The sequence below is a fragment of the Spermophilus citellus genome (genome assembly GCF_964194105.1).
Source record: "Spermophilus citellus genome assembly, chromosome: 17".
Taxonomy (NCBI): domain Eukaryota; kingdom Metazoa; phylum Chordata; class Mammalia; order Rodentia; family Sciuridae; genus Spermophilus; species Spermophilus citellus.
The window spans coordinates 10,166,911-10,193,093 of record NC_138199.1 but is presented as its reverse complement, the minus strand read 5'-3'; the positions used below and the strand labels follow the sequence as shown (position 1 = coordinate 10,193,093).

At 40.5% G+C, this 26,183-nt stretch overlaps 1 protein-coding gene across 2 annotated transcripts in view; it reads left to right on the top strand.

The window, feature by feature from the left end:
- The window catches only part of DNAH9 (dynein axonemal heavy chain 9), a gene marked incomplete at both ends in the record, with an annotated part of 338,928 nt that overhangs the window by 221,418 nt on the left and 91,327 nt on the right, over positions 1 to 26,183 (top strand). For both annotated transcript variants that reach the window (XM_081272229.1, XM_081272228.1), the window contains 2 exons: positions 11,087 to 11,347; positions 23,879 to 24,304. In XM_081272229.1, coding sequence (XP_081128355.1) covers positions 11,087 to 11,347; positions 23,879 to 24,304 — 687 coding nt within the window. The remainder of the gene's footprint in view (positions 1 to 11,086; positions 11,348 to 23,878; positions 24,305 to 26,183) is intronic.

Genomic DNA, 26,183 nt, shown 5'->3' with positions numbered 1-26,183 from the left:
CACAAACCGTAGCTCCTTCCATCCTTAGAATGAAAGGAAATTAACGGTGGAGAAAGCAGTTTCAGGGTTTTAACAGTTTTGATTCTTTTCTTCCTGTGTTATCTGTCAAAGAGCCTGTGGGACACACTTGTTAACTTCTGCCTCATTTCAGGCATTTCTTCTGAAGTTTCCAAGTTGTTGGCCACCCTAAGAAGGCCCTGTCCTCCGGCTCTTGTTAGATTTTTCTACTTAACTCTTGAAAAGTGGAACAGGTCTGTTTCCACCTGCTCTTCTGCCCTTAAGAATCAGGGATCGCTCTGGCACCAGCTCTGCCCCTGTCTTGGCTCCCTGAGGATCACTGCTCAATTGATGGCCCCTTTCTCCTCTCTGCTTCTCAGCAGCAGCAGAGGCGGCCCATGTTCCTGTGGATGGCTAAGCCTTTTTTTTTTTCTTTTTGGTCTCAGAATTTTGCCTTTGGGGGCTGAGGTTGTAGCTCAATGGTAGAGCACTTGCCTAGCGTGTGTAAGGCACTGAGTTTGATTCTCGGTAAATAAAAAAATAAATAAATAAATAAATGTCTGTTGACAATTAAAAATATTTTTTAAAACATAGAATTTTGTCTTTGGAATTACTCTTTTGACTTGTCCCTCCTCCCCTTCTTTATTTGTTCCACATTTTTTATGCATTATAGTTATATACACTGATGAGATTTGTTGCTACATATTTGTACATGCACACAGTAACAATATAACCAGGGGCTGGGGATGTGGCTCAAGCGGCAGCGCGCTCGCCTGGCATGCGTGCGGCCCGGGTTCGATCCTCAGCACCACATACCAACAAAGATGTTGTGTCCGCCGAGAACTAAAAAATAATAAATATTAAAATCTCTCTCTCTCTCTCTCTCTCTCTCTCTCTCTCTCTCTCTCTCCCTCTCTCTCTCTCCCCTCTCTCACTCTCTCTTTAAAAAATAAAAATAAAAACAATATAACCATATAATGTGTCCAGTATCACTCCCCAGCACTTCCAAACCCCACCCTTGGTCCTTTTCTTCTACTGGTTTTTTTTTTTATTTTTTTAAGAGATCCACCCCCATCTTTTTTTCCTTTCTCCTTGCTAGCTTCCACATATGAGAGAAAACATGCAACCCTTGACCTTCTGAGTTTGGCTTATTTTACTTGACATAATGGTCTCTAGTTCCATCCGTTTTTCTGAAAAATGACATCATTTTATTTTTCTTTATGGTTGAATAAAACTCTATTGTGTATATATAACACGTTTTCTTTATCTGTCCATCTGTTGATGGACATCTAGGGTGGTTCCATAGTTTGGCTGTTGTGAATTGTACTGTTATAAACATGGGTGGGTGTGTATCTCTATGGTATAATGACTTTAATTCTTCAGGGGAAATACCGAGGAGTGGTACAGCTGGGTCATGTGGTAGTTCCAGGCGTAGCCTTTTGGGGAGCCTCCATATTGATTTTCATCTACTTCAGTTTCTTGATTCAGAAACATAATCTGTCTAAATGATCTGAGTTCATTTAGCAGGGTGAAATGGGCCCCTGTGATCCCTACACCATCTGGGACTGAGGAAAGCCCTCTTCTATTATCTGACTTTGTCCATCTGGTCTGGCCTCTCCTCTAGGAGCGCTGGTTTGCCGAATGATTTCCCTGTTCCCTTTATCCATTATGTTCTTGCTCATTATTTCCATCCCTTTGGCCTTTTTCTTTGTGTTCTAGGGCAGCTTTTCAAGTTTATCTTCAACAAAACTGATTTAATGGTATGCAATGCTTCTCTGCTTCCTGTACTTTGCAATGAAGACTTTAATCATTTCATTGCATTTTTAATTTCCTAACCGCTCTTCCACATCTCATCCTTTCTGCTTTTTTGTTAAAAAGCAAATGGTATTCCCTATTGCTTTTTAATTTCTCTTTTCCTGCAACTCTTTCACAGAACCATTCTACGGATGACGCCAAACGGTTTCCACCATATTGTTTTCTAGGTCTGATAATGGACCACTTTCAAAGTGGTGTTGATTTTCCATCTTCTAGATGTTGTTGCTTTCTTTCTCTGTTCTGTAGTGTTGTACAGATAATTTTTTTTTCTTTATTTACCTTCAGGCAAGGTGAGATCATTTCAAATTCAATGTCCAACAGCAAATGGCATAGGAAAATTATCTTACAATACTACTCCCTTTCCATTTGTGTCATAACCTCAAAATTTACCTGATTGTTCCCCCTTACTATGGAAAGGCAGCATCTTGTCCATCAGTCAACTTCTGTTTCTCTCAGTCTCTGAATTTATAGAACACAATTCTAGAATGCAGTACTATCAGATTGTTTCAACATCGCCCACCTCTTCCCCTTTCTTTGTTTCCTCATACCTTCAATGCTCCTAGAACATTCTGCATTTCTACCAGCCGTTCCCTGCTCTACTTCCTGCCCATTTATCCTCTAGGAATTGCTGGTTGGTGTGTGTAAAGAATGGCGGCCAGGGAGCAAGGGATAGGAGACACTCTGACCCTCTCTAGAGCAGTAATCTGTTTTGTGCAGATGCAGGGTCCTTGAGCAGACAATGATGAAGGCACACAGGTCTGTGTTCCTGTTTTAGATGACCTCTATTTAATAAGAAGAAGACTGGTGATATTGTTAGGTGAATCGAGCTCTATTCTCCCATGTCCTGGCATTAAGTTCAGTATCAGACACCACAAAGGCCATCTTTTCCGTCTGTACTTTAATGAATGATACTTCTGGCTACCCAGTTACCTAGGCCAGAAACCTGGGAATTATCCTAGACTCTGTCACTTAAACAGTTAAGAATGAACCAGTCTTAGCCAGGCACAGTGACATACACCTGTAATCCCTGCAGCTCAGGAGGCTGACACAGGAGGATCACAAGTTCAAAACCAGCTGTCAGCTTATGCAACTTAGTGAGACCTTAAGTAACCTAGGAAGACCCTATCTCAAAATAAAAAATAAAAAGGGCTGTGGCTCAGTGGTAAAGCACCCTGGGTTCAAACCCCAAAAATAAAAAAAAAGTCTTATGTGTTTCTAAAGATCTCTGAAATATGCCCATCCTTCTGTTTCTGCATCCCTATTTTCAATGTCTTCGTTTAGACACTTATTAACAGGATTATTTCAATAGGCTGAACACTCAGTCTCTCCCTGACTCCAAACCTGCCTTACCCACAACTTGCGGCATCCTCCACACAGGACAAAATCCTTAGGGTCATCCTTGATGCTTCTTATTGCTCTTTTCCTCTTCTATGCACACCTAAACCATAAGAAGTTTGGGGGCTATAACTTCAAAGTACACCCCCAAATCTCTGTACCCACCCCCTCACTGTCGGAGCCACTGGCCCTATTTTACCTGGGTAGCTATAACACCCTTCAAACTCATGGATCTGCTCCTACTTTGGTCCCTCTATAGTCTATCATCAAGTTGAGCCAGCAGAGTTGATTAATTTAACACATAAATGAGATCATGTCATGCGTCTATGTAAAACCTAATGCTAACTCCCTCCAGGGGACTGAGCTCCTCTCTAGATGTGACTCTACCTGTGACTCTCAGACCTCATCTCCTACCACCCCGTACCTGTGGCCTCTGTCTCCATCAGACTTTCCCTTTGCTGTCTGCTCAGACGCTAGGCCTTTGCACTGGCCTTATCCCTCTCCCTGGACATCTCCCCTCTAACATCGCCAAGGCTCAGTTCTTTGCCCAATGCCACCTCTTCAATGAGTCCTATCCCGATGACCCCATTTTAAATCACAACCCTTCCCTTAGTTCCCTTGCTATAGCACACACACCCATCTAACAGACTCTATCATGGACTTCATGAGTTGCATTTATTGTTTGTTATCTATCTCCACCCTTTGGCTCTAGGTTCTGTAATGACAAGATCCTTGTCTGTTCTGTTCACCCATATATCCCAGTGCCTAAGAGTGCCCGCACAGAGAGAGCACTCATTTTACATTTGTTGAACAAATGAATGAGCGGTGCTCTTGATCAGTGCTACCTTTGCATATTGTTCCATCCTTTCCCTCCTCCACACTGGACTCTGGAGTTCATAGGTGCTCTTTGCAACTCCCCCAAAACTCCTTTCCTTGTGCCTTCACCTTGTCACCTCATCCCTGCCAAGACCTAAACCATTTTGCTACCCACCCACTCCCCCAATCTCTTTCTAATCTCCAAGCCATTATGAATTTCCTTCTCTGAGGTTTCTTCCTTGACTTCTCTTTCTCCTGCGTATATCATGCTATGCTGTTATCAGTTCTTCAAAGAAAAATACCAAGATCCATTTATATTCTATCTCAGAGACCAGCACATAGCAGGTGTTCTGTAAGTTAGTAGCTAAATGGGTAGGTCATTGGATGATGGCTGGATAAACAAATTAGCAAATGAGTAGCTCTCAAATCGCCTACAAGTGCGGAGAGTGGAAGTGAAGGGTGGTTTGGGGCAGTAATGTACGCATGGAATAGATTCCATAAATACCTATTGATGGTTATAATGATGATTCTTCTAGTTAAAAATGGCATTTGGGGTTCCTAACTCTGGAGTAAACTGTTCATCTGTAACCGTTTCTATGGTAGAAAAAGACTAATGTGTACCATCATAACTAACATAAGGATAATGACTTGAATCATATTGTCGTTAGACTCCTGTTGCCTGGCTATGACAGTTTCCAATACTTATCATCTAGTGGGAGCAGGCTAAATGGCTCAGGATATAATTTTATTTAGCCATCTTAGTTGTAGCCAAAGTAGTAATGCTTGTGATCCGAGTGACAAAAATCAACCATTTGTGATAATCTAAAGCTTATCATCTTTAGCCTTACCGTTCATACTTAGAGTTGATCACAAATGTAGCTTCATATTCAGCATAACTGAATTTGACTTAGTTCTGCGTCATCTTGATTATTGAAGAGCAGAAATCTTGCATTTCAGCATGACTAGTCATTTCAGGAGCTGTGGCTTTGGTATGTTTGGGGGTTTCCCAAGGGCTCATAAGTGGAGGTTTTGTCCTCATCCTGGTGGTGCTAAGGTAGTGGAAACTTTAGAGGTGGGGTCTAATACAAGGTAATTAGCTCCTGGGGTCACTAGCCCTGGAAAGGATGAATGGTCTTGCAGAGTTACTTAGCTCCAGAAAGAGTGAATTGTTATAAAGTGAAGCCATTGCATATATTTAGCCTCTTCTACACACAGCCACTTTGCTTTCCACTTTTCTGCCATCTTGTGATGAAGCTAAGGCACCCTCATCACCAGAACATTGATGCATACTGTTTGGAACCTTCAGCCACCAGAACAGTGAGCCAAATAAACCTCTTTGTTTTATAAGTTATCCAGCATCAATTATCTTCTTATAGTATTGGAACAGGTTAAAAACTTCTTGGAGGGCAGTCGGTTCACAGTTCAAACTCTACCTCAAAGTGTTTTCCTTTCAAGGATCTTTGTACCTTCTCCTCTCTGTGGTAGTGTGAGGTTTCAAGAGGCAACTGATAAACATCATGGTGTGACCTGCCAGATTTCATTGGCTCTCATGAAGGTAGGCTGGCCTTGCAAGATCCTTAGGTATCATCTTCTTCTGTCTTTGCATCAACTTTAACTTCAAGCTTCATGGTTGGTGCAAATTGTGGTCTGGCATATTCAGAGCCCTCAACCTTACTTGGGTGCCTTTGTCCCTCCCTGGCACTGTCCAGAAACCACTGTGATCATCATTTCTATATAAAATTCAGGCATATTCATGAGGAAGAGGAGACTGTTGTTTGAAGAAATGTTCACAAAAGGCCTAAAGGCTATTGCCGATTCCCTGCATATAGGATTTAACCCGCACGTCTGTCAATCTGAATGCTTTTTCTTAAATTCAATTTTTTTTGATTGACACATGATATTTGTACATATTTATGCGGTATAATATAGTGTTGTGATCCATGTAAATTAAATTCAGCTTATCTTGGGGTTCTTAAATAATCTCATGCCACCAAATTTACCTGAAGTTAGTGATTTATTAATTCATGATGTTTTTGTCTGGATTTTTTTGGGGGGTGGTGGTGGGAGGTGCAAGTGAAAGAATTCAAAATTCATTTAACAAGAAGAAAAGTATAAAAATGAAAGGAAGAAAGGGAAGATGGGAAAGAACAGGAGCAGAGGGAAGGAAGAAAGAGAAAACCTTAAGAACACATGAACTAGTTATCAGGACTCTTGATGACAACAAAATTTACCTTAAGTTGGTCTAGACCAAACAATTGACTTCATTGTTCACCTGCTTAAATAAAAGCAGCTAAACTCTTTCAAACTACTAAAAAGTCAAATACAGAGGTTAATTTGGACAGAGCTGAAACTAGCTTGTTGCAAGATGTGCTGTACAACATGGTTCCTCCATTCATGACAATGGGAATCAGTCCTCCCCAGCAATCATAAGGTCTTGGGAAGGGCACGTTTTCAAAGAGAAAATCCAACTATATTGCCGGAATAGGATGCAAAGTTTTTATCAGACCCATCGACGTAGCGGAGATGGAAGGAAAAAAACACATGTACCCTAAGAGAAACTTCCTTGAAATCCCAATTCATATCAGGAAGTGCTGAGTGACTACAGAGACACAGAATAAGCACAAGAATTCTCTAGACTGCCAATCCATAGGGCACTATTCATTGCTGCTAATCACCCTGCTTCCTCTTCTTTGGCAAATGGTGATATTTTCCCTCCCTCCCCAAACACATTCAGAGGAGCCAGCAGGATTTTCCACCCTGGGCAATGTGGGCATGCATGTGCAACTTTGACACCCCCTGCTCAGCTCCTCTGATTTCTCCTCACATCATTACCAAGGTGGCTGGATCTCTGGGGGAAAGGCCCTGAGCAGCTTGATCTCTCTGTCATTATGTGCTTGGTCCTTGAAGAAGGGGCCACCCGCACCCCCATGTTGTCACCTGTCTTCGCCAAAATTCCCCCATTTACCACTCATGTTCACAATTCATGGGGGCCAACAGGACTGAGGGAAAGGGTCTTGCCTATGACCAGGGCACTGTCCCTCTTAATCTTCCCATCCAGGTTTGGGGGCGTCTAAATAAGGTAGAAATCCAAAGTGTGATTCAGGTGTTTTGAATAAAGGAAAAGGAGAAAAGAAAGCCTTAAAGTAATCTGTTCCAATTCCCTATTCTACTGCAAAAGAATCATAAAACTAATCTGTGTTCTGCCTTCTCTGATTTTCAGGGAGTGGCCTAATTCTGACTGGCAGGACCCTCGTGTTGCCCCATGTCATAGCTGAAGGGCTATTAAGCTCCCATTCACAGTGCAGGGGATTATTTACCTTGGGGCTGAGGTCACAAGCCATATCTGCAATCAACAAAACAAAACAACAATAACCAAAAAAAAAAAAAAAAAACCCACTTCAATTTTCTCAAATCTCCCAAGATTTAAAAAGGAACAAAAAGTTACTGGTGTGTTTGCTGACTGGAGTGATTATGCAACTCAATCATTTTGATTTACAATTGCATCTTTGTCCTTGTAGAAATAACTCTCTGCAGCTGAACAACGGGAGATGGAAACAGTTTAACCTTCCAACATGTGAATATAAGAGGAGTTCTAGGGTGCAAGCCTCTATTTGAGGTTAACACAAAGTCTCCGGTTTCCATGAATACACAAAATTAAAGAGCATTCTTTTTTCCCCCCTTTCCTTTTCTTTCCTTTTGATCTGCCATGAAAAGGGAATTATCAGTGGTGTCTAAGCCTCAGTTTTATATTCGCCCTGATTATTTTGCATCATAAAGCCTTTGAATCTGTTTGACGTATTCCAGGAGCTCTGAATCTTTGGTTGTTGTGTGCAATAGGCTGCAGGAAAAAAATAAATAAAAGGCAAGAGGTCATTCTGGAATGGAAAGTTTATGAGCCATATTGCAAATACAAATAGCTTTTCGACTTTCAAGAAATAAACAGGTCTGTGTGTTCCCTGTGCAACTGAAAAAGGCCGTTACACTCCATCAGTGATTCTCAAACCTACGTGGATATCAGAATCAACCGCAGGGCCTGTAAAACACAGATTGCCTTGCCTCACCTCCAGAATTTCTGGCTCAGTAGGTCTGGAGTAGGGCCTAGGGGTTTGCATGACTAATAAATTCCTATGTAAAGCTGATGCTAGTCCAGGAAGCAACATTATGAAAACTACCACACTGCTGATTTTGAGTGCAAACAGAAGACCATTCCTCTCTTCCCAGCTCATGAGATAAATAGATGGTTTGCCAGCACTGATGTTCCCATCACTTCATCATATGCCTCCAAATGACATTTGACTTCAGAGGCTGGATGGGGGAATCGGGTGGCCTGGACCACCAGAGTTCTGGCTATCACATTATTTTAACCTGGTCATCTATTTCTATTGAGGATTGTGGAAATCAACGAAGACCAACCAGAAGAAGTATCCAAGCTATTTAGGGAGAGCTTGCTACAGGCCAGGGAATCTGCCACCATCACTGGTATTTAGCAGAGAGCCAAAACTAGGCAGAGAAGTGGAAGAGCTTGATGATGAGGAAGGAGAAGGATGTCTAGTGCACCCTGAGAGCAGGCTAGGACAGGTGGGCTCACTAGAAGTGGGCTGGGAGATATGTTGGGGTTTTTTGTTGTTGTTGTTGTTTTGTTTTGATTGGCCCTACATTGGAATAAGGGACAAAAATGAAGGAAATTGGAGCCAAGTACAATGGCACACACCTGTAATCCCAGTGGCTCGGGAGGCTGAGGCAGGAGGATTACGAGTTCAAAGCCAGCCTCAGCAATAGCAAGGCGCTAAGCAACTCATTGAGACCCTGTCTCTAAATAAAATACAAAATAGGGCTGGGGATGTGGCTCAGTGGGAGAGTGCCCCTGATTTCAATCCCCGGTACCAAAAAAGAAAAAAAAAATGAAGGCAGTCGTCCATTATTAATCAAGTCCTAGCCATTTGAGGCTGATTGCTCTAGGGTTATTATAAGTCTTCCTGAAGGTTGTGGGTCAGAGTTCTGTTTTTATATACAGCCTTGCCATTGTTCATCTGTATATTTAGTCTCTCAGACAACACCATAGACATCCCCTTTTTGTATATCCTAGGAAAATCCCACATTGGCAATTTTTTATGTAAATTTTTTAATTTATGTATGACAGCAGAATGCATTACAATTCTTTTTTTAAATATTATTTAGTTGTTGATGCACCTTTATTTTACTTATTTATATATGGTGCTGAGAATTGAACCCAGTGCCTCACACATACTAGGCAAGTGCTCTTCCAATGAGCTACAACCCCAGCCCATTACAATTCTTATTACACATATAGAGCACAATTTTTCATATCTCTGGTTGTATACATAGTATATTCATACCAGTTCGTGTCTACATACATGTACTTTGGATAATAATGATCATCACATTCCATAATCATTAATTACCCCATGCCCCTTCCCTTCTCCTCCAACCCCTCTGCCCTATCTAGAGTTCATCTATTCCTCCCATGCTCCTGCTCTCTACCCCACTATGAATCAGCCTCCTTATATCAGAGAAAACATTCAGCATTTGGTTTTTGGGGATTGGCTAACTTCACTTAGCATTATCTTCTCTAACTCCATCCATTTACCTGCAAATGCCATGATTTTATTCTCTTTTATTGCTGAGTCATATTCCATTGTGTATATATGCCATATTTTTTTTTATCCATTTATCTATTGAAGGGCATCTAGGTTGGTTCCACAGTTTAGCTATTGTGAATTGTGCTGCTATAAACATTGATGTGGCTGTGTCCCTGTAGTATGCTTTTTTAAGTCCTTTGGATATAGTCCGAGGAGAGGGATAGCTGGGTCAAATGGTGGTTCCATTCCCAATTTTCCAAGAAATCTCCATACTGCTTTCCATATAGGCTGCAACAATTTGCAGTCCCACTAGCAGTGTATGAGTGTACCTTTTCCCCCCACATCCTCACCAACACTTATTGTTGTTTGTATGCGTAATAGCTTCCATCCTGACTGGAGTGAGATAAAATCTTAGAGTGGTTTTAATTTACATTTCTCTAATTGCTAGTGATGATGAACATTTTTCATGTATTTGTTGATTGATTGTACATCATCTTCTGAGAAGAGTCTCTTCAGGTCCTTGGCCCATTTATTGATTGGGTCATTTGTGGGGTTTTTTTTGGTGTTTAGCTTTTTGAGTTCTTTATATACCCTAGCTATTAGTGCTCTACCTGATGTGTGAGGGGTAAAGATTTGCTCCCAGGATATAGGCTCTCTGTTCACCTCACAGATTGTTTCTTTTGCTGAGAAGAAGCTTTTTTAGTTTGAGTCTATCCCATTTATTGATTCTTGATTTTAACTCTTGTGCCACAGGAGTCTTATTAAGGAAGTTGGGGCCTAATCCCACATGATGGAGATTAGGGCCTACTTTTTCTTCTATTAGATGCAGGGTCTCTGGTTGTATTCCTAAGTCCTTGATCCATTTTGAGGTGAGTTTTGTGCATGGTGAGAGATAGGGGGTTTAATCTCATTTTGTTACATATGGATTTCCAGTTTTCCCAGCACCATTTGTTGAAGAGGCTATCTTTTCTCCAATGCATGTTCTTGGCACCTTTGTCTAATATAATTGAAGTTATATGGGTTAGTCTCTGTGTCCTCTATTCTGTACCATTGGACTACCAGTCTGTTTTGGTGCCAATACCAACACATTGGCCAGTTTTAATTAAACAACTGATATTTATTAAGGACTTTCTATTTGCAAAATTTCATTTGGGGATATAGCTCAGTTGGTAGAGTGCTTGCTTTGCACGCACAAGGCCTTGGGTTCAGTCTCCAGCACCATAGAAAAAAAAATTGTTGTTGTTTGGTGCATGAAATTTTAAAAGACATACCAATATCAGTGAGAAGAAACCTAAAGCATTGAGATATCAAGGAGAAGTATCAGAGTGCCTGTTGTTTAGAATATTCCATCACAGGGGAGAGAGAGCCCAGTTCCTTTCCTAGATCAGAGAGCTGGGTTTCACCAGGGTACATAGATCTGCACCTTTGTTTGCATCAGGAGTTGGCTCTCTGTTCTGCAGAGATGGGTCTTCAGGGTCATGCCTGCCTTACTCCTGCTAAGCCTCTTTACTTCTCTGATGCAGGTGGACGATCTGAAAGCCAAGCTGGCCACCCAGGAAGTGGAGCTAAAGCAGAAGAACGAAGATGCAGACAAATTGATTCAGGTGGTCGGCGTGGAAACCGATAAAGTGAGCAAAGAGAAAGCCATCGCAGATGAGGAGGAGCAGAAGGTGGCGCTCATCATGCTAGAGGTGAAGCAGAAGCAGAAGGACTGTGAGGAAGATCTGGCTAAAGCAGAGCCAGCCCTCACGGCCGCCCAGGCCGCCCTCAACACCCTCAACAAGGTAGGAGGGCTGCCTGCCACACCTGACCACCTCCAGGGGAGGGCCAAAGACCACCTGGTGTCCTGGTGTTCTCGAGACATAACAAGGGCAGAGTTGGGAGGGTTCCGGGTGACCCCAGATGCTATTGCTTTATTCACTAAGTAAACAAATACTCATTTAACTGACTCTTGTATCAGGGTCCAAGAGCTACCAAAGAAATCCCATAGATGTTAATCATAGAACCAACCAGAACATGGAAGAGCACTTCACAGATGAGAAAACCAAGGCTCAGTGAAGTCACTCACTTTCCCATAGTCACAGGTGTCAATATTAGAGCCAGGACTTGAACTTACATCTTCAGAATCCAATCCCTAGATCTTCCAGTGTGGCAACCCAGGGTCCTTTTGACCTTTGGGTACCGCAGGGCCCAAGAGCTTTCTAAGGCTCCTTCATAAATGTTTAAGATATAAGTCTGAAATAAGATACAACCTCCCCTCTGTCTAATGGAAAGTACCTCTATTCTTCCCTACCCGGCCCCGTGTTGTGAATTAGCATCCACATATCAGAAAAAACATGAGGCCTTCAGTTCTCTTGGGATTGGCTTATTTCTCCTAGCATGATATTTTCCGGTTCCATCCATTTACCAGCAAACGCATTGTATATGTATAGCACATTGTTTTTTATCCATTCATCTGTTGAAGGACACCTAGGTTGGTTCCATAGTTTAGCTATTGTGAGTTGAGCTGCTATAAACATTGATGTGGCTGCATCACTATAGTATGCTGATTTTAAGTCCTTTGGGTATAAACTGAGGCGTGAGATAGCTGGGTCAAATGGTGGTTCCAATTCCAAGTTTTCTGAGGAATCTCCATGCCACTTTCCATAGTGGTTGCACCAATTGGCAGTCCCACCAGCAATGTCTGAGTGTAGTACCTTTTTCCCTCCATCCTCTCCAGCCCTTTTTACTTTGTATTTTGAGATAGGACCTCACAAAATTGTTTAGGGCCTTGCTAAGTTGCTGAGGCTGCCTCAAACTTGCAATCCTCCTCCCTCAGCCTCCCAAGCTGTTAGTATTAAGGCATATGGCACCATGCCCAGCAAGTCTCTGAAGTTCTTGATCCCTATGACACAGAAAAGAAAGAGGAATTAATGTGCTTTTTATCTCACACTCCTGTACAATCTATTAACAAATTTGACCAATTTCAAAGTATATCCAGAATTTGAATGCTTTATATCATCTCTACCGCTGCCACTTGGCCCTAGCCACCATCAATCATCTCGTCCTTGGGCTGTTAACAACTTCTCCATAAGTCTGTGTCCACCCTTGCTCCAGTGCTGTCTTTGCCCATTAGAGCAGTCTGAGTAATCTTTTTAATTATTATTTGTCTTTATTATATATTGACAAATTATAATTGCCCATATTTATGGGGTATGAAGTGATGTTATGATTTTTTAATTCAATGTGGGATGATGGAATCAAGCTAGTTAGCATATCCATCACCTCAAACACTTAACACTTTTTATGAGAGGATTTGAAATTTAGTCCCTTAGTAGTATCAAAATGAATGGTACTTAATTATTAAATATATTCACCGCCATGTGCAGTAGACCTCAAAAAACTCAGATGTATTCCCCCTGTCTGAGAGTTTGACACATCACATTTTCTTTAAGCATTCGTCCAGTGATAGACCCTTGGGTCCTGAGGTTGATTCCATATCTCATCTAGTGTAACAAATGCTGCCACAAAACCAGGAGTGCGGATACCTCTTTGCAGACTGGTTTGAAGTCCTGGAGTAAATACCAGAAGTAGCATTACTGGATCATCTGGCAATTCTATTTTCCATGATGTTTGTTTTGGTTTACACTCCCAGTGACAGTATGCAAGGGGTCCCTGTTTTCCGTCTCCTCACTGTTGTGAGGCAGGTCACTCAGAAAACACACCAAGTCCCAGTTTTGTCCAAATGGAAGAGTCTTTATTTAACCGGCTGGTAGGTGACTGCTCCCATAACTGTCTTGGCAAGGAACAGCTCAGAGGCTGAGCATTTTAGAATATTTAAAGGCAAAAAAAACACATCTTGGTTGACATAGCTGCAAGCAAGTAGGTACAGAAGCTGAATTGAGCAATTAGCGAGACAATGCAATGGGTGCCTTGGTATTTCTCAAGGGACTTTCCAGGTTGGCATAAGAGCAAGCAAGCAGAAGGGAAGAGGGTCAAAATGACCTTAGTTCAGTACATGTAAGAGAATGGTTACTAACTAACGTCTAGACAATCAATCTCTGACAAGGTACATTGCCCAAGAAAAAGGGAAACCAAAGAGAACAATTTTACATTGTATAAGAATTACCATTTTGTGTTGCCAAGTATGTTATGCTAGGTGACTATTAATGGGTACAGAGGTGGGGCTTTCCCATGGGAGAAGCACTTCTTACATGGTATGGAGTCCCAGGGTAAAATGGAGTCTGTTTGGTCATTGCCCATTTAGCCCATAACACTCACCAGCACTTGTTTTTCATCTTTTCTATAATAGCCATTCTAATAGGTATGGATGATACCTCACTGTGGCTTTAATCTCAATCTGCCTGATGATTAGTGACATTGAGCTTTTCTTTTTTGCTGGGGGGGGGCGGGGGTAGTTGTTTGTTTGTTTTCCCCTTGTACCTCTTAGCCACTCATGTTGGTCTTTTTGAGAAATGTCTATTCACGTCCTTTGCCCATTTCTTTTTCCCTCTGTCTTTTGTTTTGGTTTGGAGGTTCTGGGGGATGAACCAAGTGCTCTAACCATTGAACAACCCCCTCAAGACCCTGACCATTTGTTGATTGGACTATTTTCTTTCTCTGGAGTTCCTCACATGTTTTGGACTTAATATTCCTCAGTTGGATTGCAAATATCTTCTTTCAATCACTGGCTATCTCCTTATTTTGTTGTTTCCTTTTTTATTCAGAAGTTTATTTCAGTGTAATCCAATTGGTCCACTTGTGCTTTTGCTTTCTATGCCTCTGGAGTCCAATCTGAAAAAAAAATTGCCCAGAACAGTATAATGTACATTTCTCTCCTATGTTTTCTTGTAGGAAATTTATAGTCTCGGGTCTTATTTTAAAGATTTGAATCCATTTGAGTTGACTTTTTTTTAATGTGGTATGATATAGGGGTCTAATTTCATTCTTCTTCCTAGAGATATCCAGCTTTTTCCATGCCACTTATTAAACAGACTATATTTTCCCATTGTATTTCCTTGACACTTCGTTTAAATTTAATTGACTGTACAAATGTAGGTTCACTTTGGGGTTCTATTCTGTTCCATTCATCAGGAGATCTATTTTTTTATGCCAGATCTATGGTGTTTTAATGACTATAACTTTGTAGTGTTGTTTAAAATCAGATATTGTGAGCTAGGTACAGAGAGGCACAATTATAATCTCACCTACTGGGGAGACTGAGGCAGGAGGATTACAAGTTCCAGGCAAGCCTGGGCAATTTAGTGAGACTCTGTCTCAAAATAACATGAAAAGACCTGGGGATCTAGTTCAGTGGTGGGGTGCTTGCCTAGTATGCACAAAAGCCATGAATTCAATCCCTAACATTAGAGGAAAAAAAATCACATATTGTGATGTGTCCAGATTTGTTCTTTTTGCTTATAATTGTCTTTGCAATTTGGGTTGTGTGTGTGTGTGTGTGTGTGTGTGTGTGTGTGTGTCTGTGTGTGAGAGAGAGAGACAGAGACAGAGAGAGACAGAGACAGAGAGAGATTCCATATGAATTGTAGGGTTCCTTTTCTTATGTCTATGAAAATTACATTGGAATCTCAGAAAGGGTTGCACTGAATCTGTAGATCACATTGGGTAGCTTTTTAAAAATATTAATTCTTCCAGTCCATAAACAAGTATGTATTAGTGTTTTTGACTTTCACCTTGGTTAAATTTATTTCTAGGATTTTGTTTTGTTGTAGTCATTGTAAATGGGATTATTCCTTTGATTTCCTCTTAAGAAAGCTCATTCTAGGTGTGAAAAGATGCTACTGAATTCTGACTGTGGATTTTGTAATCCTATAAATTGACTAAATTTGTTTTTGGATTCTAACAGGTTTTTTTTTTTCCAGTGGAAACTTTAGGATTTCTATATGTAAGATCATGCTAGCAGCAAACAGCAATAATTTCATTTCTTCCTTTTTTATTTGCATTCCTTTTATTTCTCTGTCTTGTCTTATTGTCTTCCAATGACTTCCAATACTATGTTGAATAGAAGCGTCAAGAGTATTTTTGTCTTCTGAATCATAGAGGAAAGGATTCCACTTTTTCTCCATTAAGTGTATTAACTCTTGAATTATTATATATTGTATTGAATATATTGTATTCAATTATATATTGTATTCAATATATTATATTGAAATCCATTCATTCCATGCCTAATTTGCTGAATGTCTTAATCATGAAAGAATGTTGACTTTGGTAAATGCTTTTTCTGCATCTGATGAAATGATCATGCGATTTGTACTTTTTTGTCCTTCATTCTGTTAGTGCATTCTATCACATTTATATTAATCTGCAAATACCATCCTTTCATCCACTTGATCATGTTGAGTGATCCTTTTGATGAATTTGGATTACTAGTATTTTGTGGAGGACTTTTGCATCTACGTTCATTAAAGACATTGGCCTATAGTCTTTTGTGATCTCCTTTCTGGCCTTAGGTATTGAAATCCTGCTAGGCTGATGCAATACTTATAATCAAACTCAATGCTAATTTAACTAAAACTGTGACATAACTACAATAGAGGAAGACATTGAGAGAGAAAGGAAGTCAAAAAAATAATAAAGTACTTTATTTTTCTAGAGTACTAGGTCACTTGATAATGTTAAAATGTTTTTAACAGCAGTCTAAACGTTTTCTTTATCAGTGATGCATAAAATCTGGAAGTAAACATGGAATAAATTATGGGGTGATTTCTGGGAGCTGAAGTTGGGGAGGTGTTTTGTTCTAAGACTTGCAGCTCCGGTAGAGTTTACAAACCTGTGCACGCATTACCTAACAGAAATAAAAATTAAACATTTTCAATGACTTGACAGCAAAGAAGAGGGCAGAGTTAACTGCCTGGCCAGGTAGGAAATAAAGAAGACACAGTTAACTAATCAGTTACTATTGGATGAATATCTTACTAGATGGAGGTAGTAGAAAAGAACACTACAAAAAGGAACAATCTTTGCAGTGTATCTGAGTGGTGGGTACAAAAATGGGGTCCTGAAAGTCAAACACAGTGGTACACATCTATAACCCCAGCTTTTTGGAAGGCTGAGGCAGGAGGATCTCAAGTTTGAGGCCAACTTGAACAACTTAATGAGACCCTGTCTCAAAATTTTAAATGAATAAATATAAAGTGAGGTCCCCAGGTGAGGGTTCTGAGGGTGAGTTGACCATCCTTAATAGTCCCATGACATCACTAAGAAGTTTAACTGTAGGCCAGTGATCACAATCTGCAGGTGGGTAACCTATTAATGAGCCTGTTTTAGTTAGCTTTTAATCACTATGACCAACAACAGCTTAGAGAAAGGAAAGCTTATTTGGGGCTCACAGTTTCAGAGGTCTCTGTCCATGGAGAGTCTACTGAATTGCTCTGACCTCCAGGTGAGGCAGCATATCTTGGGAAGAGCCCAGGAGAGGAACTCTGCTGGGCTTATGGTGGAGTCTGGAAACAGAATTGGCAGGGGTTGGGGAGAGGAATGCTTCCAGTGACCTACCTCCTACAGCCATGCCCTACCTGCCTACAGTTGCCACCCAGTGCGTCCATTCAAACTAGGATGATCTGATTAGGTTACAGCCCTCATAATGTGACCATTGTACCTCGGAACAGTTCTGCTTTTCCAGGAGCTCACTGGGGACACCTCTTACCCAGACCATAATGGAGTCTCAAATAGCACTTCTTTTTTTTTTGATGGAGTAGAATGGACCTGAGTGTACAACATGTCATAAGGACATACCGCTTCATGATCCCACGGATTCCAGGACACCACAAACCCTTCTGCACTCACAGAACTTTGGTATTTAAGGACCATTTCCCTGTTTGCTCATTATTTTCAAAGTTAACTATAAATTTTTAGTTCATACATAAAGAATACCTGTAAATCAGAGGCGGGTACTACGTCTCTGCACATTCTGTCTCCATCTCAGCAGTTTTATATTGCTTTTATAGCTAAACTGAAATAAATCCCATAGTTTTTCTTTTCCTGCCTTAGTTTAGGAATGGTATATCTTGCAATGTCATGGCCTTTTCTCCCTCCACAAAATTACTTGTAATTTTCTATTTCCCATGCATTTTTATAGCAAATTTATTTTTATTACACACATAATATGTAACAGCATTTTTATTGTTAAAAATAATTCAAATAGTATAGGCTATATAGGGTCAAATATGAAGTCACTCTCATTTTCTACTCCAGCCCAAGTTTTTTCCCAGAAGATAATTTGGGTATATCTAGTTCAACAATTTTTCTATGCATTTACATTTGAACAAATGCATACATATCATATATACATTATAAAATATGCCATATTTTAAATGCAAATAGATGCTACCAACTTATTTTCTCTTGTTTCTTTATTGTATATATTTAGGGTATAAACATGATGATTTGGTATACATAGTGAACAATTACTATAGTCAAGAAAATTAACAAAGCAATCAGCTTTATCTTGTGGTATGGCGTGTGTGTGTGTGTGTGTGTGTGTGGTGTGTGTATGAGAGAGAGAGAGATGAATTGAAAATGTAACACATACAATGGATTACTACTTGACCTTTAAAATGAAAGAGATGCTGCTATATTGTGAGAAGATGGTTAAACCCGAAGAATATTATGCCAAGTGAAATAAGCCAGACAGAAAGAAAAATGTTGCATGAACTCACTTATATGTGGAAACTTATTTTCTCTCTTGAAACAAGGTCATTTCTTGTGAGTGCCTATGTTGAAACCTCGTTTATTTATTGCAAGTAGTATTCCATGCTATAATTGTACTGTATTGTATTCATTCATTTTTCATTGAGCTTGTAGGGCTTCCTCCTGAGACAAATATCTTGGTACATATACCTTAATTGCATAAGTGCAAGTATTTCTCTGGGCCAAATAAGTACAACTGTTTGGTAGAACAAAGTGGCAGGTTGAATAATGCCTCTCCCCCTAGAGAGCCACATCCTAATCCAAAGAATATAGGAATGTTACTGTATATGGCAGATATGGTTTTGCAGATATACTTAAGTGAAAGGCCGTGAGGTAGGGAAATTATCCTGGATTATTGTGAGGGCTCTAAATGTACTCACAGGGTCTGCAGAAGAGAGAGACGAAAGAAGGTGACTGATGATAGAAGGAGTGGAAAGTTGGAGTGTTATGGGGCCGTGAGCCAAGGGGCGACAGTATCTAGTAACCGTCAGAGACATGGGATGGATTGACCCTTAGAGCCTTCAGAAAGAACCAGTCCTGCCAACACCTTGACTGTAGGACTTCTGACCTCCAGAACCGCACACTAATAACTCCAGGTTGTTTTGAATTGCTACATTTGTGGTAATTTGCTACAGAAGTCACAGAAAGCTCTATAAATAATACTTAATTTTACATGGTTTCAATCTAAACAGACCAAGAATCTTTCCAAATATTTAGGCCTTCTTTGGTTCATCAATTGTTCAGGTTCTTTGCCCATTTCTTTTGAGATTGTTTCTCTTCTTGCTGTTGATTTAGTTATTCTTTACAAATGTTTCCTATTAATTCCTTGGTGTGTGTGTGTGTGTGTATAGTGATATTTTCTCCCAGTCTGTTCTTTGTCTTTTAACCTAACAAGTTAACATAAACATAGATTTTATAATCTATTCATTTGGGGAATGCTAGGATAATAGACAAACTTCTTCCCTGAGGAACTTCTCAGGTTCTCCTTAAGGTGATCAGCTCAATACTAAAAGTGATAGACACAGCCTCAGATTAACTTATGAATGATGGTATAAGTTATGTGCATAAAAAATACCAGTCCATCAACTCCGGCAATGTGTTCAAACACCCATATGCCAGCAACCAGAAAGGTTTATCCAGTATACGGCAAGGGAGAAAAGCTTTTTAGTCCGAGAAATGTCAAAACGGTATTTAACACAGTTCAATATTCACTGCTTATTAAAGCTCTTAGTAAAGTAGGGATAAAAGGATAATTAGATTTTTTTTTGCTAACAGAAGGCAATCAATCCCAATCCAAGGGCAAAACATCCTATTTAATAGTAGGCCACTAGAGACACTCCTCCCATTGACATAGAAAAGGCACTGTGGTTGCCCCCTCTCTACTGTTACTAAAAAAAAAAAAAATCTATCCTAGATTCCTAAACAATTCAATAATAAATGAAAAATATTAATCATATGAATCTTATGCAATAGCAGATAAATGTCTTATTCTTCATACACGTTATAAAATATAGTAAATAAATGTGAAAGGTTAAGGGCTTATTACAAAAGAGATTACAAAATGTAATAGTTTCCATAATATCCACAAAAGCCATTTGGAAAATGTATTTTCAAAGTAACAACCAAAACACAGGGTCCAAATAAGTGTAAGGAAATCTGTTGAAACTGCGAAGAAAACTGCACATCCTTAGTGAATTAAAAAAAAAATGTGAATAAACATATGCCAAGTCTGTATACTGAAAGATTCAATTTCATAAGGATGCCACTATTTCCCCCAGTTTATTCATAAGTCAAATACAAATCTAATTGAAGTCCAGTTTGGATTTTTGGTTTTTTGTCTCTAATATCATTAAAAGTTAATATCCTTTAATTCAACTATTAAATGTGAAACAATAGGAAGTTGAGTCAGTTATGTACCTGTAAGAGAGAAACTGCATTGCATATCTAAAATCATACTTTATAAAAATAATTAATAACATTAAAAAGTTCAAGATGCTTTGCATGAAAAAGAAGGTTAACATAAACAGGGATATGCATGTGTGTTTGGGTGTGTGTATATGACTATATAGATATGTAAATTAATTAAACCAATGTTGTGATATCATTTTCAACTTATCAAATTAAATATTGAAAAGAATGGGCATGTGTCAGGCTCTCTTGAGCACGGATCCTTGTCATTGAAATTTCAGGGAAATAACCTGATGGTATACACAAGGAATGCTAAAATGTTTCTGCATTTGGACCCAACCAATCCACTTCCAGGAATATTATTATCCTTCAAAAAAATGACTCTAAGATTTTTCACACAGATCTATATAGAATCACATTCATCAAAGCATCCTGCATGAGGTAAATTTTTGGAAATGACCTAAGTTTCCTGAGATTCGATTTGTTTTGCATAAATTGGGTTCATCCATCTGAAGGAATACGGACTTTAAAAAAAAAATCCTGCTGAAGAATTTTTTTCACTTCTTGTTGAGCCTGTCAGTAAGCTCTGATTATACTACCCCAAATGGGTTCCAGTTCCAATCATTTTTCATCACATGGGGAAAAACCTGGACCAAGCCCTCTTCAGTCTCCTTTGTAAATGACTAAAGCAGCTTCCCTTGACAGTACGGGTACACCCCAGCCCTGTCCCTCACACTGCAACACACTCTGGTTAAACTGAATTAAGTTTGACCTTTAGGAAGTTGGCCCAATCAATTATGTGCCTGTAAGAGAGAAAAGTGCATTGCTTATTTAAAAATCACACTTTATAAAAAATAATTAATAACATTCATAAGTTATTAATTGTTCATTAAAATATGCCTCTGAACATATTTTAAATTTGGCCTAAATGTTTCTCCATACAGAGTGAACCGTAGCCTATCTTGAAGTGAAGAGAGTCTACAACCTCCTCTCATAATGAATGACCACGTCTTAACCTATCCCAGCAGCAGAGTTTCAGCCAACCAAAGCAGTTTCCAATAAGGCCAAGGTCAAGCTGTAACCTGTGGCGCCATCTCTGTACCTCACTTCTTTCTGCTTTCTGTAGGTCACCTCCTTTTCTCTGGCTGTAAACATAACCCACTGGTGCAGTCAGGGAGCATTCTGACCTGTTTTTGTTCGAATTGCTGCCAGAATCTAGAATCATAAACCAAAGCCAATAAAGATCTGCAAAGCTCGATATGTTGTAATTTTCTCTTGTGACCCTCTTAAAGCATAAAGCAGATAATTTCATTTGCTGTCTAAGGCCTCCAACTGGCTGCCTGCTGAAATTAGAATAAAATCCTAACTCTTCCCCATGGTGCCTGCAGTCCCCATGGTCTGGCCCTGATTGCGCCTTCAGTTTCATCTCCACCAATCTCCTGACTCCTCTGACCCCTACATCATGGCCCAATGCCTTCTTGCCTCTGGCCTCTCCATTGCTGACTCAGCAGCCTGCAACAGTCCTGCAGATCTCTCTAGAACTGCTTTGCTCCTATCTTTTAGCTCCCAGCTGTAAAGTCAGGTTCTTCCAAGAGGCCTCTGCAGACCTACCTTCTTAGCTAACATGGTATTATCACCCTCCAAGTAGTCTCTATCCATTAGCCCTGGTTTGTTTATCTTCTCACTGTCAAAACTATCAAAGATTATCTCTTTGTTTGACCATCTCCCCCAGCTGAATAAGTAAAAGGACTTTTCCTTTCTTGTGTTCCAAGTATCTTCCTCCCATAAAACAGTACTGGTACTTATTAAATTTTTGTCCTGTGAATGACTCTGGACGTACATTTGTTTATTTATTTATTCACTCAATGAAGATTTATGAACTGCCTTTAGTGGACTAGGCAGGGAAAAAAAAAGAAGAGCTGTGTCTCTAGGATGCTCATATTCTAGCAGAGGCAAGACACCATCAGCATAAGGAAGAGGTAATTTACACGAAGGGATACAACATGGCAGAGGCTGTGGAATAAAAAAGACAAATGTGGAGCACAGCATGGAGGAGCCCCGAGGACGGGCAGCTGGTGAGGACCAGTGGTAGAAGGCAGAAGGTAGCAGTTGGTGTTAAGGAAGGTGGTGTGGACCATCCTGAGAAGTTTGAGAAAAACTTGGGGGAAGGACAAATTAATAAGGCAGGTACCTGAAGAAAAGCAGTCAAGGCCACAGCTAAAGTAATAGTCCTAGGATAGGAGTGGAACCAAGGCTGCCCAATGTTTGCACACTTGATGTTGGCCTCTTGAGAAATGTCTCTGCCAACCTTGGGCTTCTGTTAGTAGTACCATTGCTGCCTGCCCCATTGTTATTGTCTTGAGAATCCATGTTCAGATCATTTCTTAGGGTTTTTTGTTTGTTGTTGGTTTTTGTACTGGGGATTGAACCTAGGGGCACTCAACCACGGAGCTATATCCCCAGCACTTCCTTCCTTCCTTCCTTCCTTCCTTCCTTCCTTCCTTTCTTCCTTCCTTCCTTCCTTCCAACAGGGTCTCATTAAGTTGCTGAGGCTGGCTTTGAACTCACGATCCTCCTGCCTCAGCCTCCCAAGCCACTGGGGTCATAAGCATGCACCATCATGCCCAAAGCATTGATTTTTAAATGATGCCATTTCTTATTTCTGTCTGTTCCTATTTTCTCCCTTCGCCCTCTCTCACCTCCATGGAGGCTACCACTACAGGTATGCTAGCATCCCTCACACACCTATGCCATCCTTCATTTCTTCCCCTGCCGGGGAGTCATAACCACATGTGAAAACAGTTCAGGAACAAAAGGAGCATCTTCCTCAGTCTTTCCATTAGGAGCTAGAAATAGTCCCCTTCACTGGTGGATTTCCAGGCTCAAGTGCACCTCGAGTAAATTTGGAAAAGGCTTTGAAATCAAGATCTTCCCCCATAAGCGAGTGGTTTCGTTCCCGGGCTTCCCGTGGAATATCACATAGAGTCTCACATCAACTTCATGAGCATTTAGAACACAATTTTATACATGAATTAGTGGGTGCCCCTGACCCCAATTTACACACGAGGGCATCAAGTCCAGGAAAGTTTAAGTGATTTGCCAAGGTCAGTCCTTTTAGCCACATCTCTCTAGAGCAAGTGAGACTTGGAACAAAGGACAAACCTGCGACCTGCAGCTGACTCAGGAGCCGTGCCTGGCTTTCTGTCTGAATTATTTCTTGGCAGAAAAAAATGCCACTTTGCTATCAGGACAGTCAAGAGTAGTTAGAACGAGCTCATGGAACAAAGCAGTTTAATTAAAGAAAAAAAAAATTAGTTGAGTTTCAGTGCTATTCTCTTCAATCCGGGGTGGAAATTAATTTATAATAACCTTATCTTTTATTCATGTCATGCTGCATATTTCAGAGTATGTTGGCATCCTTATAGTTTTTCAGCTGAATGTGAAATAATTGTGTGTTTCTAATGGGCTGAGAGTCAGTTAAAGCATTGAAAGAACATAGCTGAGTCCCGTCTCACCATTCAGGGAAGTCTGAAGTCGCTGGGGAGTAGCTTTGGTTTCCTTTTGATGAGTCATGATATTTAAAATTCAGAGGGCTGCTGCAGGCTTCAAAGCAGCCCATTCAGATGGATTGCTCCCCAGCCTAACTCCATTAGTGGCCGAGAGGACAAAGAAAACTCATTCGTTTTCCCTCTAATGACCTCCTTCTCTTTTCTCAGACCAACCTGACAGAGCTGAAGTCCTTTGGTTCCCCACCTCCAGCTGTCAGCAACGTCAGTGCCGCAGTGATGGTACTCATGGCCCCAGGGGGCAAGGTGCCCAAGGACCGGAGTTGGAAGGCTGCTAAGGTCACCATGACCAAAGTGGACAGCTTCCTGGATTCCCTGATCCACTTTGACAAGGAGAACATTCACGAGAATTGCCTCAAAGCCATCAGACCATATCTGCAAGACCCTGAGTTCAATCCTGAGTTCGTGGCCACCAAGTCCTACGCAGCTTCGGGCCTCTGCTCTTGGGTCATCAACATCGTGAGGTTCTATGAGGTGTTCTGTGATGTGGAACCCAAGCGCCAAGCTTTAAGCAAAGCCACCTCAGAGCTCACAGCTGCTCAGGAGAAGCTGGCGGCCATCAAAGCCAAGATTGCTGTGAGTGGACCCCAGCCCCTTCTTCACCCCATGGCAAACAGTGCAGCCTCTCAAACACCCTTCTCTGGCCATGACCCAGTGCCTAACATGATATCTAAGGAGAAATAGGAAACACCACCCCCTTTTTTAATATTTGGGTTTTTTAGTTGTAGTTGTACAAAATACCTTTATTTTGTTTATTTATTTTTATATGGTGCTGAGGATCGAACCCAGGGCCTCGCACGTGCTAGACGAGCGCTCTACCGCTGAGCCACGACCCAGCCCCCTCCACTTTTTTTTAAACAAAATTTCATTTGTCAACAGAGGCAACTTTTTATATTTCTTTTTCTAACATCTTTTAGGCCAAACAAGACAAATCCCCTGAACCACTGGCTTACAATTCTGGTCTGAAAAGATTTTTTCCTTTTTCTCTGAAGAAAGAAAGGGTGACAGATAGGTAGATATATCATAGACACACAGTATTATCATGGAGCTGACTGTTCTCTTATTAACCATGTTAAATGTTAAAGAGAATTTAACATTTTTTGCACATTTGATAGTTAAGACCAAACAGTTAAGACTTCAAGATTCTTTCCTCCTCCTCCTCCCCTTTGAAATGTAGGTTTTAGCCACCTTGCTTCACCTTTGGTACCTAATTGTCTTCATTTCTGGCCAACTGTGTCTGTCTCACACTCAGCAGTGTGGACATGTCTTATGTTATCTGCATTGTTTTATGGATGCTTTTAAAAGCAAGCAGTATAGCTGGGCATGGTGGCACACACCTGTAATCCCAGTGGCTCAGGAGGCTGAGGCAGGAGGATCACAAGTTCAAGTCCAGCTTGGGAAACTCAGTGACACATGGTCTCCAAATAAAAGAAATAACAAGAGCTGGCCTTAGGATGTATCTCAGTGGTAGAGCACCCCTGGATTCAATCCCTAGTACTGGGGAAAAAGAAAAAAAAGCAAGCAGTATTCTGTGATTTTGGGGGTGTTCCATTGTCCAAAACTATAAAACTATAAGGGTCATTAACTATTTTAAACATCACATAAGTAGCACTAGCATATCTGCTTCACCCTGCACTGGGGGAAGGGGATGGCGATCTTGGGTTCACATCTATTTTAGAGAGGAGTCCCCTTGAATTTCACCTTGACCATGAAAATAAAAACTTCAAAAGTAAAAGATAGACATTAGAATCCTGGGGATAGCACAGCAATTAAAAATATGTTCATCAATAGACTTTAATTCCAAACTAAGCTGTGATATTTACTGGTGAAGTCTTTAGAATGCCCAAATTAAAGTTTCCTAAAGTAAAATGGACACAATAATAGAACTGGCTTCATCGGATTGTTGTTAAAATTAAAGGAAATTGCACAAGTAAAGCTTGAAGCCAGACCTGCCCAGGACAGAGAGAGCAGCAGGAACAGTCTGAGGTCTCGCTGTTGCCCCTCTGCCTCTCCTGCCCTCCTTTGCCTTGCACACTGTCTATCACATGCATGTCCACTGCACACAAGAATTCAGTCGCTCCCATAATCAACTTCAATCCAAACAATTTTCTGGATATTTAATTTCTACACCTGCATTCCAGGCAAATGAGATGTTTGCTGCACATTTGTCATGGCGATAAAGCAGGTCTTACAAATTGTCAAAAGCAGGATTTTAGACGTGCGGCATGCCTCATGTGGCGTGGGCTTATTGATTGCTAAATGAAAACCTGTGACTAATGTCTCTAATTCGAAGATCCTTGCCACCAATCTCTATTTTTGAAAGATACTTTGGGACTGGGGATGTAGCTCAGTGGTAGAGCACTTTCCTAGCATGTATGAGGCCGTGAGCTTGATCCTCAGCAATAATAATAATAATAATAAAGGTTTTGGTAAAGCAGCCGATCTCTAAAATACT